The sequence below is a fragment of the Neoarius graeffei genome, chromosome 2 (genome assembly GCF_027579695.1).
Source record: "Neoarius graeffei isolate fNeoGra1 chromosome 2, fNeoGra1.pri, whole genome shotgun sequence".
Lineage (NCBI taxonomy): Eukaryota > Metazoa > Chordata > Actinopteri > Siluriformes > Ariidae > Neoarius > Neoarius graeffei.
This window is the reverse complement of record NC_083570.1, coordinates 35,662,026-35,679,356: the sequence shown is the minus strand read 5'-3', so window position 1 is coordinate 35,679,356 and position 17,331 is coordinate 35,662,026. Positions and strand designations below refer to the sequence as shown.

Here is a 17,331-nt window from a genome sequence, read left to right as displayed (position 1 = left end):
TTGAACCAAATATTTTTTAAAAGCTTTTTGCCATCATGCAAACTCTCAACAAACTCCAAAGCACCAACATGTTTCTTAAAACAGGACCCGTTTGATTGCGGAAGGCAGGAAATTTGGCTTTTGAGAGCTTCCGAAGTCATGTACTTCTTGTTTACATCTTATTATGCTTTCAATCCCTCTGTTTCTTGCAGGCTCTCTGTTCACAGATTAGCAGGGATAATTATTTTGACATTACCCTACAAATTTGTTTCCTCTCAATTTGTCCATTAAAACCTCTCATCTATACTTATGCTGTCCTTCAAAACAGTGTGTTCGTGTGCGCGCGCACCTATGTGCGGCTGTACAACATTTAGCTCTTTGCAAATACAGAAAAATGACTAAATGTCTTCACAAAAATCAACCGTTTCTCAAATTCCAAGATTTTTAACAACTTTTAAAGGAGCCAAAATATTTGGTTTTGCTTTTACTGCAGTTAAAGTCAGGGTTTGAAGTGCAGCATGAATTACATAACCTGTATGCGCATGTGTGTGTAAAAGAGAGAGAGAGACCTTTTGATTTGCTCATTAGTAGATGGACAATGGCCCAATTACTGCCCTACTTTACATCTGAATGCAACAGCATCACTCCAGGAACAAAGACTGTCACACGAAATCTTAAAGGAGATACGCAGAACCATAGGCCTCACTTTTCATTTATAAATGCCTTGAGACCTCAAGAATGGCACAGGAATAGTTTTAAGCATTAACAATAAATCTAATATAGTAATTTTTACGATTAAAATGATTCATATAGGTAGCGGTCTGAGTGAATAACCTTGACATCTGTGATGTCACCGCAGGAAGTCTATCAGTCTCATCGCCATTTCCGCTATACTAAAACACAGAGCTGACTGCAACTCCGATCCTCCGTTTTGAGCTAATTTATCGCCATGCCACGTAGATGTGTTGCTGGCGGATGCAGCAACATGACAGAAGGTGGATTTACGTTGCATTCATGGCCCAAGAATGTTCAAACTGCAAAGATTTGGATGCGTTTTGCGAGAAATTTACAGACACATTGGGCACCTATGAAGTGGTCTCTCCTCTGCCCTGCACATTTTACTGAAGACTTGTACGAGACCTCTGATCTGTTGAGGAGCGTTGGCTATAAGCCCGTATTGAAAGAGGGTGCAGTACCAACAATTAAAGGAAAAGAAAACTACAAGAAAAGGAAAGTAAGTTCAGTTGCACCAGTTCTCCCGGAGTGTGAGCTGAGCAGTAATGGCGGAGTACTCAGTATGGAGAAAATGGAGAATGAGTGGACCAGTCATCTGATTTTCCCACTGGATATGCCCCCCCTCGCTGGATATGCTTGCCTCAGCAGCAATATCTCACCCTTATGTGGAAGAAGCGAATGAGCAAAGAACTGAAAGTCAGATTGTTTCAAAAACAATCGGCCACAAGATCAGCCTTCAGGAAGCGAGAACACAGACAGGTAAGATGCGACTCTCATTTGTTTACATCAAAACAACACATGTTGTTTACCTGCATTTAGATTAATACATGTAACTTGTATTGTGTGTTTAAGTTACCAGTATAATATTATTTAATTTGCTTCAGAATGTGATTGTCTCAGTTCATCTGATTATTTAATTCGCCTTTTACGTTTTATCAGTGAAAATGCATGCATGTACATGTATGGTACATTTGTTGCACAAGTTATAACACCTATCCTGTTTTAATGAGAGTCACATGAGACTGCCACTTCAAATTCCATTTAATTCTCTAGATGGCTTTGTTCTCTGGCTTTATTTTGTAAGGTGGGGGCCTCTGTGGCTGACGTGTTGCTATCGGATTCACTTTCTGATGGTTTGAACTGATACGTTTCTGTGTGTACAGCAGTTGCATGTACACACACTCCAATTTCAGGACTATCACAGTTAGATGTATTACTATCTGAGGAATCCGAAGAATCTCCAGTAAATCCAAATGAAGAGGTCATTGCAACCACTCTCGCCTGCCGAGTCTGGCTTTGGTCAAAGGCCTCGGCCTTAAAATCGGTTACCGCTATGACATCACGAACTCAGGGCTGGCTAGCTCAGCGGGGCAACTCGAATGCCAACTTTGCGGTTTATTTTTAACTCTCAAAAATGTATATTTTTTATTCCCATTTATGCAGCATACAAGAGTCAAGGATGGAGACACTATCCACTCAGAAATTTATTTAAAAATAAAGGTTCTGCATATAGCCTTTAAGCAAAAAAAATGACAGAAGTGTGTGTGTGTGTGTGTGTGTGTGTGTGTGTGTGTGAGAGAGAGAGAGAGAGAGACCGAGAGAGAGAAAATGACCGTGATATTAACCTACAGACAGACAGAGAGAAACAGGCTAAAGATCAAGATGTAATAGCCCCCAAGCAGAACTACGTCATCACTTGTTTACCGCAATGCATTATGGGGAATCGCCGGGCCCGCAGTTGAGCGATGTAACAGATGTCAGATTAATTTTAGGTGAGAGTGATGTCAGAGAAGCGATTTTGCCGTGCTCTGTCGTGGAAGAGAATGAAATTGGTGATTTAGAGAGGTGGATAACATGTCAAGGGTTTACAGCAGGAGAATCAGAATCCAAATCCAGCTTGGTGAGAAGGTAAGAGTTGCAACCAAGTCTACCACACTGTACACAACATCATCATCATCAAATCTCAGAATGTCTTATTTCTGAGGACCACTAAATTTTACTGAGAAAACAAATCTATCTGAATATCGAGAATTGTATGTAGCCTCTCAGAAATTGGCTGTAATGTCTATAGTGTTCATGGCGAAGTTATGGTAAGTCTAAGATTGCCTCATGATCCCAGGCCCAGATGAACATCATCAAAACATTTATAAATGAGTGATTAGTTAAATAAAACTTGATATCAGGAAACATTACAAAAAAAAAAAAAAACACACTTTGGAAACCCGCTGAATGAAACTCGTCATGTTCAGTATAAATGCATTTTCTTCAATAAATGCCACTAGTGAGGTACACTGAGCATTATACACACCCGAAAGAGAGCCCTTCATGGTTTGGGAGTTTTATCAATCTGACAGGCTCATTCGGCTGCCGAGTGCTTTGGCACGTTGAGAGGCAAAGGCTGAAGAATGCGTCTTTGTTTTATAGGCCTTGGAATATGGCTAGTTTCAGACAATGAACAGTGTCGATTGTTATAATCTTCTATAAACAAAGGCCGTTCCGCAGACCATGGAAATATTGCTGGGTCACAGTTTAAGTACGTCTTTTTACCACCAGAGAAATGTAAACTACAAACACTTGTCCATTTCAATTCAGTTCGAAGGTTTTCGTTGCGGATTAAATTTATCCATTTCTTTCTTCTCTTCTTCTCGACCGGCAGCTGATAAAATCTCAAATGAGGTGTTCTCTTTGTTGTGGAGACACAGGCCCTGTCCACACGGCAACGGATTCAGGTGAATCTGATAAAATTATTTATCGTTTCGGCCTGGCGTCCACACAGCACCGGCGTTTTGGGTGCCCCAAAACGAAATCTTTTGAGAACGGGTTCTAGAGTGGAAAGATCTGGCAACAGCGCCATTGCAAAGTCGCCTGGATGAGTAGAACGGATTTGTTTACGATGACGTCACAACCACATGACTGTCAGTGCTTCACGCCGGGTAGAAGTGTAACGAACTCGATGCGAGTTGTCAACAAATCCTATAACTTGGTTCATGAAACGTACTTACAAAATATTTTCACTGTGAATATTTATTGTGTAATGGTGCAAAGTGAGAGAGAGAGAGAGAGAGAGAGAGAGAGAGACTTTGCCCTTAGGGAAGAGTCAATCCCGCCAGCAAAAATAGGGAAAAAAAGGAGCGATCTCACCTCTTCAGATGTTGGTTTAAGTCCTACAATACATTCCTCAAAAAGGGCGTAGAAGAACAAATTAATCCATCAACGTGTAGCATTCAATTTATTCCGGACCATTAAAGACGCCGCCTTCCGCGTAGAATCATACGTCATCCTCGCCGCCATATTGGATGGGTCAAAGCGGAGAATAAAGATGCTTCATTCATGTGCTGCATTTAACTGTACCAACAGGTTTACCGTCCAAACGAGATCACATGGGATTACCTTTCACAGGTGAGACTGGAAAAATACTTTTCATTGTATTTGGTCATTTCAACGTAACTTTACGAACAGATTTTCCTGACTTCGTGGCTAATATGAAGTCTCGCGCATAATAGTTTATGCGCATGCGTCCTTACTTCTTCTATTGTCCTGGTGTCTCCGATGGGACCGTCTTACAGCGCCCCTAGAGGTGTGGCATGTGTATTGCATCGTTTTCAGCAAACACTGCGTTGCCATATGTACCTGATATTTTACTGATCCGTTGCCCATGTGGACACGATATTTTTTTTAATAACATCTCGTTGCCGTTGTTGTGTGGATGTAGCCACAGTAAGGCACACAGAAATTCACTTCAGGCATGGTTCAAACCAGTTACACACAACAATGCAGTGTTTAACAAAGGCAAAAGTAAACAAAACGGCGGAGCGGAGCTGACCCCGTTTTCACCCATAACGTATTACGGTAAACAAGCGATGACATAGTTATGAGTTAGGTTCATTCAGCAGACAGCAAGAGACAAAAAGAAAAAACAATAAATAAAGAAAGAGAAACAAAGGGAGATGTACAGCCCCACACTTGCCTGCAGAGTGCTTAACAGTTGTAGAATTTTATTGATTTCTTAATAGTTTTTGTGACCAAAGAGACCACTTGTCTCTCACTCTTGGTTCCTACTGGCTTACAAGACTGATGAACTCAAAGGTCAAAGTTCACCTCAATAAAGCTGGCATGAAGCTAAAGGTCACTGCTACCAGAAAAACACACATCTTTCAAGTGCCATGTTTTGACCTTTCAGTGAATTTTCTTTTCCGGCAGGTAAATTGCTCATTCGCAACATTTTCAGGTGTCGATGCTACGGCTAAACCGCATTGATTGGTAAATTACCACCCTATATTGGTAATCTGCTGTTACGTCAAACCTGTGCTTATAGCACAAGGTCATCAAATAAAATAATCTTGAACATCCCAACAACACGAACAGTGTTGGGCAAAACTGCCTTTAGCTCATTTGCACCATATGCCTGGAATGAACTTCAGAACATACTAAATCTTGAGTTATTACCCTCTCCCAATGTATTTAAAAACCTTTTAAAAACAACTATTACAGAACAAATGTCATCGTTTCTAACCGAGCTTCTCTGGTTTCTTAACATATCTTAATTGTACCCTCCTCTATGTTATTTTCTTTTTAACTGAATGTTTTATTGTAGTGTGCGTCTTCTGTTATGGTCTTTGTATTTACTGTAACTTTTTGCCGCCTATCTTGGCCAGGACTCCCTGGCAGAAGAGATATTGTATCTCAAAGGGACCTTCCTGGAAAAATAAAGGCTAAATCCTAGCACCTTTAAATCATACATATACAGTCCTGTGCAAAAGTCTTGGGCACATATAAAGACCAAAAAAAGCCTTAAAAATAATGAAATGAAATGTTTCAACATTAAAAAAAAAATACTGTAAACAGCAGTAAGCTGTAATAAATGGTGTGAGACAACCCTTTGCTTTAAAAAACAAGAGTGCTCTGAGAGCACAATATCCCCCGCTGGCAACTATATCTACCGTATGCTATAAGTGCTTAATACACCCTCATGAAATTGTCAAAGTACAAGTTATTTAAACAAGAGTCAAAACTCTGGGAAAATTTTCACAAATGAAATTAAATCGCAATATGCGTATTACCGTCATATAACAAGGCCTTTTGCCAAGCTTCGAGAAATTCGTCCAAAAATTGTGAGAGGAGTTGATGTCAGAAGGAAAACACACTTTCATGAAATTGTCAAATTATAATTTTGTTCGGCAAGGGCTGTAACTCTGGTAAAATGTGAACGGATTTAACAAAATTGCAATATGCATACTACCAACATGTAACAAAGAATCCTGCCAAGTTTGGTGAAATTCCTCCAAAAATTGTGAGAGGAGTTGATTTCAGAAGGTGAGCACCCTTCCCAAGATGGACAGACAGACGGACATTGCCACGGCATAATTCCCCGACAGGCCTTTCGGCCAGCGGGGGATAAAAAACCGTGGAGAACCATTTTTGTGTCAGTGTGTATGTTTCTCTCAGAAATGATTTTTATATGCTGTAAATATACATGCCGTGTTTATACCGGGTCTACTGCCGTACCTTAGTGACTTAATACAAGATTAATAGAAATAACATTCCATTACAATAAGAAATTGTAAATGAAAGCAAGCTGCTGTGGTATAAAAGGAATAAAACACAGCTGTGGGTGTTTGTTTTCCTACACAGCATGGGCGGTCATGTTTCTTTCGTTCATATATGTTACTCCAACATGAGGATGAGATCAGAATCCAATCCGAGGTTGTGGTCCTACCGTGCCAGGCTGATGCAGGAGTCACTGAGTGTGGCAGAGGAGTTGAAATACTCGCGGGCAGAGGCCAGAGCCAGGTCCACGCTGCGGGCATACGGCACACGGACTGCTTTCACACGGAACACAGGGCCGACTGGAGGAACCGGACCTGAAGAGCTGCGCTGCATCAGCTGACCAGCCAGGACCACGTTCTCCTCTCGACCTGAACATAATAAACTCTCCACAAATACCTGCAGAGACAGAGAGAGAGAGAGAGAGAGAGAGAGAGAGAGAGAGAGAGAGACATGGACAGACAGACAGACAGACAGACACAGAAAGAGAGAGAGAGAGACACACACACAGAGAGAGACAGACAGACAGTCAGAGGGAGAGAGACAGGCAGAGAGAATGAGAGAGACACACAGACAAACACACACAGTGTCAGAGAGAGAGAGAGAGAGAGACAGACAGAATGAGAGAGACAGTCAAAGGGAGAGACATACACAGAGAGAGAGAGAGAGAGACACAGACAGAGAGAGAGAGACACAGACAGACAGAGAGAACGAGAGAGACAAACAGAGAGAGAGAGTCAGAGAGAGAGATAGAGAGAGACAGACACACAGAGAGAGAGGGAGAGAGAGAGAGAGACAGACAGACAGACAGAGAGAAAGAAAGGGTAAATGTGCTGAAAAATAAATTAATTAGTAAGGAGGGGGAATAGAAAGTGTTGGAAAAATAGAAATAAATTATGAAAAAAAGCACAGCAGCTAAAGCAGCAGTAATAAATCACTCACACCCGGCTCGCTCACACTGCTTACAGGAGCCATATGGAAGTGAGACTCTCCCTCTCTCTCACACACACACACTCCACACTACTGAACAAATGAACATGACAGAGAACATCTGCCAGAGGTGGAAAGTGAAGTGTGTGAGAGAGAGAGAGCCGGGGGGGTGGGGTGGGGGGTGTCTGAGGTGTTTAGGTATCACAGGTACAGTGTGTTCTTGATGTCACTGCCATCTACTGTCTGCCACCTGCATGATTTGGAGCTCAGATGATCTGATTCAACAGAAGAAGCACACGGACACGATTTCTCGTTTATTCCAAAACCTCCTTCATCAGCCATGACGTGAAGCTAATGGAGCTAAAATACAGGAACGGAAGCCAACAATCTTAATATTATCTCTGAAAATGAAGACTGAGTGAAAATGTTTCTTTTCTAATTTCACACAAATTATTTCAATTCAACGACTTTTTTAAAAAGGAGAAGCTCGACATAAATTTAGTCAGATTTGGTGTGTAAAGACAGTAAGCACTCGAGCTCCACAGATGTGTGGAAAACCAGACAGAGTTTAGAAATGCATCCAGAAGCACGACTGAAAGAGAGAATACTCGAGGAAAATCTGACCTTCTGTACAAAGAAGAAGCACAGAACACTGTCAGGAGGACAAATATGAATAAATTATAAGAAACACCGACCGAGAACTCGGGGAGAATTTTGAATATTAAACAGAATTAAATATTTGATTTCTTTAGTTTTAAACTTCGAAAAAGTTTCTTTAAAGTGAAAATTTTAACTTAAACAAACAAACAAACAAACAAACAAACAAACAAACAAACAAACAAACAAACCCAGATTTTCAATGTGCTCTCAGGCTTTCTGTTCCTACCTGCATATAAATATTAAATCAATGCCAAATCTATACAAAATCAATTAATCAAACAAATAAAAAGGTGATTTAAAGCTGTATAATCACTCCTTTTAGTAAATTATTTTGCAAATTTTAAGTGTAAAATCTGAGAAAAGTATTTGACTATAAATTTAGTATTTTATTTTCATTATATACACAATATTTTTTTCTGTGGTCTATTATTAGTAGTAGTCATAACAGTATTTCATTTTACTCTTTTTTCCCCCCTTTGTTTTGAACTTAAGGTAAGATTTGCCTTTAAAAACTAAACAGTTCAAAATTATGGACGAGCCAACGGGACGAGTTGAATATATGTTGAAAATCACAATTTTTACAGTAATTATTTCAGAGTTACATCAATCAAGTTCCAACAAAACTAGTTCAGTCCCCTCAGTGATCGTGTTATTGTTTACAAAATTTTGGGGACGTAGAGTGCAGCAGATGCACGTGTACAAATAACCACGTCATAATATCTAATTGTAGATTATTAAACTTTGAAGTAATTGAAATCGGAAAAATGGCAATCAAATACCTCAATAAAATAAATATCTGTGGTGAATCTTCATTTCATTCGGACATTCACTGTAATTTTTTTTTTTGTGCGGTACACATTAATGATCACAAGTGTCGTAAAATATTTCACGGGAATTTTACGACAGTACTGAACTCACTTACGGTTTGTTTTCATTCACAACGTGATTCCGTCACCCTTCTCATGTCCAACCGGTTTTCTTTCGATTCCATTTCTTTAAATTAATTTATACTTCAGGTTTTACTGGATTAATCAAGATTTAACTTTATTTCCCCCAGAAGCTTTGAATTTGGGTGAGTCTGAGTCTTAAAACTGTAGATCAGGTAACGGGTTAGAACAACACACACACCATAATGGGACATGGGAGAGTTTTTGTTGATTGTTACAGTTAAAGTTTGACTTTTATTGAAAAATTATAAATCATTAAAGCATAATGATTATCATAACTATACCCACTTTTTGATAAACTTTGTTCATCATTTTCTTTTCGCTGAACTAGCAAAAACACAGGAATAAAAATGTTACGGTCAGGACGAGTGAAAAATATTGCTGCTTGTCCGATTGGACAAGTGGATTAAAAAGTTAATGCTGAGCTCTGCAGAAATATAAAAAAAATTCAAATCTCAAAACTAAAGCTTTTATATAAAAGGCTGAAGATGACGTATATAGGATTCCCAGGAAAAAGCAGATGCTTTCAGAGTGCTGAAACAAATAAAACAGCTGTTTGTTTTGTCATGACGGTGGGCCGACAACCATCATCTCCTCTGCAGGTGCTTCTTGCTGCACTGTGGTGCTGAAAGGACAGCGCCCCACTCACTGCGCCAAAAGTGAGCAGCGGCAGTTCAGCGCCACCGGCCAAAGACAGCGCCCTACACACACACACACACACACACACACACACACACGAGAGGAAGACTGGCCTAATGCAGCATGGCTGGCATGAGCTTATTACAGCGCAAGCATTCACTCTCCCGGAGTTCACAACAGAATATAGAGGCTTTGCACCATCATGTGACCCCATAGCAACAGCAACTACGTTGCCATGACAGGGAGCACGCTTGTTGTGCTTCATTCGGCTGAGTTAGTTGTTCTTGATCAGTATGGGAAGGTTTTACTGCCTTTCTGGACATGCAAATTGTTGTGAACAAAACAAGGATATCAGATTTTTTTAATTTACCAAAAGTAATTCATCAGCGGGGGAAACAACTAGAGAGATTTCTAAACGTAGAAGGGAAAATGGGGGGAAAAAATTTTCAATGGGGCTCGGTATCAAATGGAGAGGTCAAAAACCCGATGGTATGCTCACTTCATTTCCACGAAGGTAAGAATTCCAAAAATAATTAATTTCAAAAGTGCAGCACGGTGCTCTCTCTCATACAGTGAAGTGAACATGAGCAGCACAGCAACTCTGTACAGCCTAACCTTCACCGAGACTGAAAAAGTGCATTTACATTCAGGGATCCTTCAGAGCGCGTTGTGTTGAGTCATTATGGGAAACAGCTGATACTGATTTGCACGCAATCAGCACGTGCATATAAGGACGCTGTTTTCACAGAGACTTTGTGAAGTATGGTGTCAGGTATGCGCCGGTATGAAACTGAAAAGCAGAGTCATAAACACGGCCAGAAACAAAGGTGACCGTGATAATGAGAATACTTCACAAAGCCTCTGTGTCCTTATATGCGTGTGCTGATTGCGCTCAAATCAGTATCAAGTGTTTCCCATAATAACTGGGTCCCAAATGCGTGCACAACACGCGCTGAAGGATCCCATTTGGTAAACGCGCTTTAAGTCTTGGTGAAGGTTAGGTTGTACCACTCATGTTCACTGTATACAGTAAGAATGAGCACCATGCTGCAGTTGTGAAATTATTGTTTTCTTTTTTTTTTTTAATTCTTACCTTCGTGGGAATGAAGTGAGCATACCACAGGGTTTTTGACCTCTTTGTTCGACACAGAGTCCCGCTGAATGTTTTTTTTCCTTCCCATTTTCCCTTTGACGTTTAGAAATCTCTCTAGTTTTTTTTTCCCCGCCGATGATGAAGTACTTTTGGTAAATTAAAAGAATCTGTATGTCTTTGTTTCGTTCAAAATTATTTGCACGTCCAAAAATGCAGCAAAACCATCCCATACCAATCAATAACAACAAACTTGGCTGAATGAAGTACTCATGGCAGCATAGTTACCATTGCTATGGGGTCATGTGACAGTGCAAAGCCTCTATATAAGGGCTGTGCATGGCATAGTGAGCAAGCAGATCCTTTTGAATGCTGTCCCTAATTCTCTGTGTGTTTCTTTCATTCCAGACACCAGCGAGGACGATGCACTCATTCGTTGGGAGGAAGGAAAGGCTGCTTCCATGTCATAGGGATCCCAAGCTCTGCACTCACTACCCCAGGACCTTCCACCCTGCCTCACCTCACTGCAACGCCATCTCACATCGGGGGAAAAAAGGAAGAAAAACCTCACCTGCTTTACACTTTACATCTGTGGTCCGTGCGTCTATGTCTCCTGCTGCCGCTAGGGCTTCTCCAGTTTGTTTGTTTTTATGTTCTATTCAAACAGCGAATTTTCTTCAGTGGTGTTAAACACTCGATGCTTCATACATGCCCGGCGTAACTTAATGTAACATTGTATGGTAGGTAGTTAGGCTATATTAACGTTCGCTTGCCAGGAATCTTATTTGTTTCCTTTTAGACATTACTGTCGCACAAAACATGTGATGTCTGTAATCGAGCATGCTGTGCGTGTGCTGTGATAACCATCCACGAAGGAGGATTTGGAATGGATATGAAATACAGTGCCTTGCAAAAGTATTCATCCCCCTTGGTGTTTGTCCTGTTTTGTTGCATTACAAGCTGGAATTAAAATGGATTTTTGAGGAGTTGGCACCATTTGATTTACACAACGTCTACCACTTTAAAGGCGCAAATTGTTGTTTTATTGTGACACAAACAATAATTAAGATGAAAAAACAGAAATCTGGAGTGTGCATAGGTATTCACCCCCTTTCGTATGAAACCCCTAAATAAGAGCTGGTCCAAACAATTCACTTCATAAGTCACATAATTAGCTGATTAAGATCCACCTGTGTGCAATCAAAGTGTCACATGATGTCTGTATAAATCAACCTGTTCTGGAAGAACCCTGACTCTGCAACACTACTAAGTAAGCAACATGAAAACCAAGGAGCCTCCAAACAGGTCAGAGACAAAGTTGTGGAGAAGTATAGATCAGGGTTGGGTTATATAAAAAAAATCCCAAACTTTGAATATCCCAGGGAGCACCATTAAATCCATTATAGCAAAATGGAAAGCATATGGCACCACTACAAACCTGACAAGAGAAGGTCGCCCACCAAAACTCACAGACCAGGCAAGGAGGGCATTAATCAGAGATGCAACAAAGACACCAAAGATAACACTGAAGGAGCTGCAAAGATCACCCTGAGAACACCATCCCTACAATGAAGCATGGTGGTGGCAGCATCATGCTGTGGGGATATTTTTCATCTGCAGGGACAGGAAAGCTGATCAGGATTGAAGGAAAGATGGATGGCACTAAATACAGGGCAATTCTGGAGGAAAACCTGTTTGAGTCAGCCAGAGGTTTGAGACTGGGATGAAGGTTCACGGTCCAGCAGAACAATGACCCAAAACATACTGCTAAAGGAGTGGTTTAAAGGAAAACATTTAAATGTCTTGGAATGGCCTAATCAAAGCCCAGACCTCAATCCAATTGAGAATCTGTGGCATAACTTGAAGATTGCTGGACACTAATGCAACCCATCTAACTTGAAGGAGTTGGAGTAGTTTTGCCTTGAGGAATGGGCAACAATCCCAGTGGCTAGATGTGCTAAGCTAATAGAGACATACCCCAAAAGACTTGCAGCTCTAATTGTAGCAAAAGGTGGCTCTACAAAGTATCAACTTTTTTTTTTTTTTTGGGGGGGGGGGGGGGGGGGGGGGGGATACCTACGCACACTCCAGATTTCTGTTTTTTCATCTTAATTATTGTTTGTGTCACAATAAAACAACAATGTGCACCTTTAAAACTGTAGGCATGTTGTGTAAGTCAAATGGTGCTAACCCTCCAAAAATCCATTTTAATTCCAGCTTGTAATGCGACAAAATAGGACAAACACCAAGGGGGATGAATACATTTGCAAGGCACTGTATGTCCTGCTTAGATTATTGTAACTCCCTTTTTATTGGCCTCCCTACTAAATCCCTTCAAAGACTACAATACATTCAGAACTCCGCAGCGAGACTCCTCACCCATACCAAACCATCTGCTCATATCACCCCCGTTCTTTCTCAGCTTCACTGGCTACCTGTTCTGTCCAGAATTAAATATAAAATCATACTACTCACCTTCAAAGCTCTCCATAACCTTGCTCTTCCTTTCATGTGATCTTCTGACCCTTTATACTCCATCGTGCTCTCTCAGATCCTCTAGCCATGCTCTCCTTGCTATTCCTCGCACTAGACTCTCTACCCTGGGTGGCAGGTCCTTCAGCACCATGGCCCTCAAACTCTGGAATTCCCTTCCTCAACCCCTCTGTGACTGCTCTTCTCTTGCTTTCCTCAAATCTCATCTCAAAACCTTTCTGTTCCACGAACACTTCTCCACCAGTGCATAAACTCACCACTCTTGAGCACCTCCTTTTTTGGGGGTTGTTTTCTCTGACCTACAGTATGTAAAGTGACCTTGAGTTTGAGAAAAGGTAATATATAAATGTAACTTCTTATTATTACTGTTTAAATCTGGTCTTTCTCCAAATCATTTAACCACAAACGTGTGGCTGATAAAATCTGTTCCATTCTCTCTACATCCTGTTCATTTTCTCTCCCCATATTGCCTTCCTCTCAGTCTCACTTGACTGGACTGCCCTACAAACATATGAACCATCTAGCCAGAGAGTGACACGGAGATGATGGAAACAAAACGGGAGATGCATGGATGTAAAATATTTTATTACCCAAATGCTCTGGGGTTTCATTTCGGCCCACATAATGCAGGAAAAAAAAATGCATCATGAGCGCCTTCATTAGTCTCCATTACGGGAGGTAATATCTGCAGCACGCATTATCCCTAACACCATAATGCAGTTAACTCCAATTACGCTGCAAATAAAATATCAACTCCCACTCTGTCTGTGAGCCAATGAGCTGAATCTAATACAGAACTCGTGAAGGAAAGGAGGGCAGATTGTGTTTGGTTACTCGAGTTTGGACAAATTCATTAGAAATACTGCGACGCCAGACACGCTCCAGCAGGAAGAGCACTTTTGATCAAAGCAGCTCCATCTTCTCTTGAAATGAGATTTGACTGCAGTGACAAAGAGCCAAGATTTGACTCCAGACGCAAAACGCACCACGGTAACAGATCTCACTGGGTCGGTTACTGGATATTACGCCACGGCACTGCTGAATTCTCAGCTCTAACTGCTCTGGAGGTGTTGATATGGACAGTGTTGGGAGTAACGTGTTACAAAAGTAACGAATTACTGTAATGCATTGCTTTTTGCGGTAACGCGGTAATGAAAGGCATTACAGAAAAAAATTTAGTAATATTTTACTCAGTACAAATGTCAGTAATGCACGTTACAATGCATTTTTAACCTGGAATGAAGTGGTGGGGGGTTTTTTTTCCTTCATACAACTTCGCCCAAATCACCGCGAGATCAGCAGAGGTGAAACGTCCGCGCAAAATGTTTCACTTCCTTTTTCTTTAGGCTAGTCAGACAGAAGAGAGCGATGAGTGAACCTGCAGCTGATCTAATGTCGGACAGCACATTCTCCAGATGGACATACGCCCATTACTTTGAGTTTGTGAAAAATAAGGATGTGAAGAACATCGTAGTCAAATGCACTTTGTGTGCTAAACCTAAAGAACGGTCCACTTCCCGAAATAGCACCAGTAATTTAAACATTTACAGAGGTGCCACAGTAACATGAAGTTAGCAAGGAAGCAAGCGGAGGATGAGAGTGGCGATAAAATCACAAAGCAGCCAAAATTAACGTTCTGCCGCTCTGAGATGCTCCTTCAGCCTCAGGAGGTTAGGAGACTTGTGGCGGAGTATGTTGTTGAAGATATGCTGACAGTTTGTTTACATTTTTGTCCTGTATAACTGATTTTTTTTTTTTTCTGGTCGGAAGTCAGACTAAAGTGATTGAGCTGCCTTTCCTTCGAGGGCTAATAGGCCTAAGCACTTCAATATCATTAAAAGCACTTTGATTTTGTTATTTCTAATTCCGTTTTTCGAAATGTGACTGGGTAGCCTCATATAGCTAATAGTCATTGTCTAGCCATGATTTAAAAGGCTTGTGGGGGTTTTTCAGGCCAGTTTTATTGTAGGCTACGATTTGCCATATGATGATGTTCATTTTTGTTAAATTTCTGAAATGATGGAGTCATCTCCCTTACGGCTAATCTTTTATTTTTATGAAGCATAAACTATGCTTAATGCTGTAAACTTGAAAACAATAAAGGCATAGAAATGCTAATTTTGTATCCTGTCATATCTTTAGACATTACAAAACAATACAGTTCAATTAATGTTAATATGAATAGGCGTAAAGTTGCAGTATTTCTATCACAATTTGCCAGACTTTGACCTTTTGTCTGTTCTTGCGATGATTGTTCCTTGTATTGTGCCATGAGCCATCACTGTGGCTATTATATTCTACTGTTTTTAACCATAAGCCTAGCTCAGTCAGATACCACATCACCTTCCACTGGATGTGTGATGAGCTAATTGAGCGTCTTGAGCTACATTTAGATTGCCAAATCCATACTTCCAGTTATTTTGGTGAGAGTAACTTAAAAGTAATGCAATAGTAGTGTAATGCCTTACATTTTAAATACAGTAATATTGTAATGTAACGAATTACTTTAAAATGACAGTAACAAGTAATAAGTAACGCAAAACAGTTTTGAAGTAATTTGCCCAACACTGGATATGGACAGGAATGCTGGCTGGAATTCAAACCACAGATTTATATTGGATTTATGGATATAGTACATCATTTCTCTAGTAGCAGCTAATTCAGGGGGATTTGGATGGTGGACGCTGTACAGAATTAAAGAGGAACTGAAGTCATTTTTAAACTTGCTTTATTTCTTAATTAACATGTTATTCAATTACGTTTTTGGTTTTATTAACCTTATATCATGACTCATATCGGCATGTTATATTACACTTTTCGGCTTTTAGCCACGTTGAATGTAGTTCGTATGGTCCACGGCAGGCGTCGCTTATCCATGCAATCTTCACGAGACTTGTGCGAGACTTCAAACGTGAAGCATCAGCGCCGCCATTTTGAAAACTGTTTACACAGCGGCCAGATCGCCATATCATTCCAATTTAGATTAATTTCGAGATTTGCCAGCTTCCTCAGTGATTGAGATTATTCCATACGACTGCAAACCAACGTGGAGTAGAGAAGAGCTGGAAAGACGGCAGGATAAGGACTAGTCCGTCACGCTGGTATTTACATCATTACTGTCGCACAATTAAAACATGCCAGATCAGGCAGCTGGTGGGTTTTCAAAATAATAAATACATGCATGTATTTTTGTGATGAATACATATTATACTGAGCGCATTTCCCACATAATCCTCACTAAGGTTTCGGACAGCACTACAACATGGCGTCCCCACTATATAGTGCCCTATATAGTGAGTAGGGAGCGATTTCAGACACAGGGAAAACTTCCGGCTTGATTACGTCAGCATTCGAAGGAGGGCGCGTGAGTCTTTTGACAACGTTAGCAGATGTTGGTCACTTTGATTTCCGCTGTACGTTTTACTTCCCATCCTACGATGTCTCGCACAGGTCTCAACGAATCTCGTTTACGGCCATTGCTTTGACATATGGACTGATATATTACACAGCATATTTCAAAACACTCATAACTTGCTATAACAGTGACAAAATAGCTGTCAGAAATGCATTCCTACATTTTATAAAGTGAGATAAATAGAATTTTAATAATAAAAAAATTGCCTTCAGTTCCCCTTTAAAACCTAATTCCCAAATCTACAGAGAAGGACCTAGGACTCTTGATTAACAATGCAAAGACAAGTTGCATGACTGTTCATGGAGAGGGAGAGATCAAGATCGAAGAGGACAAAATAGAAAATGTAGACAAGTTCAAGCTCCTTGGTTCATAGATCACACCAGAGGGAAACAGTGAAAGAGAGATCAAGATCAGGCTGGGAATTGCAAGAAGGGCCACATCAGACGTAGCGGAAGTATGGCAATCAAAAGAGTTGAGTTTGAAGCTGAAAGTAAAGTTAGCGAAGGCCTTGATATGGACTGTTGCACTTTATGGATGTGCAAGTTGGACATTGAGGAACACGGAAGAAAGAATGATAGAAGTTTTTGAGCTGTGGTTGAGCTGGAGAGATAGGAGGACCAACACATGGATAAGAGAAGTGCCAGAGAAAGAAGGACTTCTGGAGATTATTAAAAAGAGGAAACTGACCAAGTATGAATATTGGAAAAGGAGAGGTGACAGTCTAGTCCTTGCGACTATTGAGGGAGAGATCTGTGCAAAGAGAAAGAGAGGCAGGAGATGGTCGGAATGGGTGGACATCATCAGAAGTTGGAAGAGTGGGATGGAGAATGCTAGGAGATTGGCTGTCAAGGGAAATGCCTACGGATCTCTTTAGGGCTAAGGCATGCTGAGCTGAACTG

General features: G+C 40.7%; 1 protein-coding gene across 2 annotated transcripts in view; it reads right to left on the bottom strand.

The window, feature by feature from the left end:
* The window catches only part of nbas (NBAS subunit of NRZ tethering complex), a 547,303-nt gene that overhangs the window by 337,361 nt on the left and 192,611 nt on the right, over positions 1-17,331 (bottom strand). For both annotated transcript variants that reach the window (XM_060914124.1, XM_060914123.1), the window contains exon 30: positions 6,431-6,657. In XM_060914124.1, the coding sequence (XP_060770107.1) occupies positions 6,431-6,657 (227 nt within the window). The remainder of the gene's footprint in view (positions 1-6,430; positions 6,658-17,331) is intronic.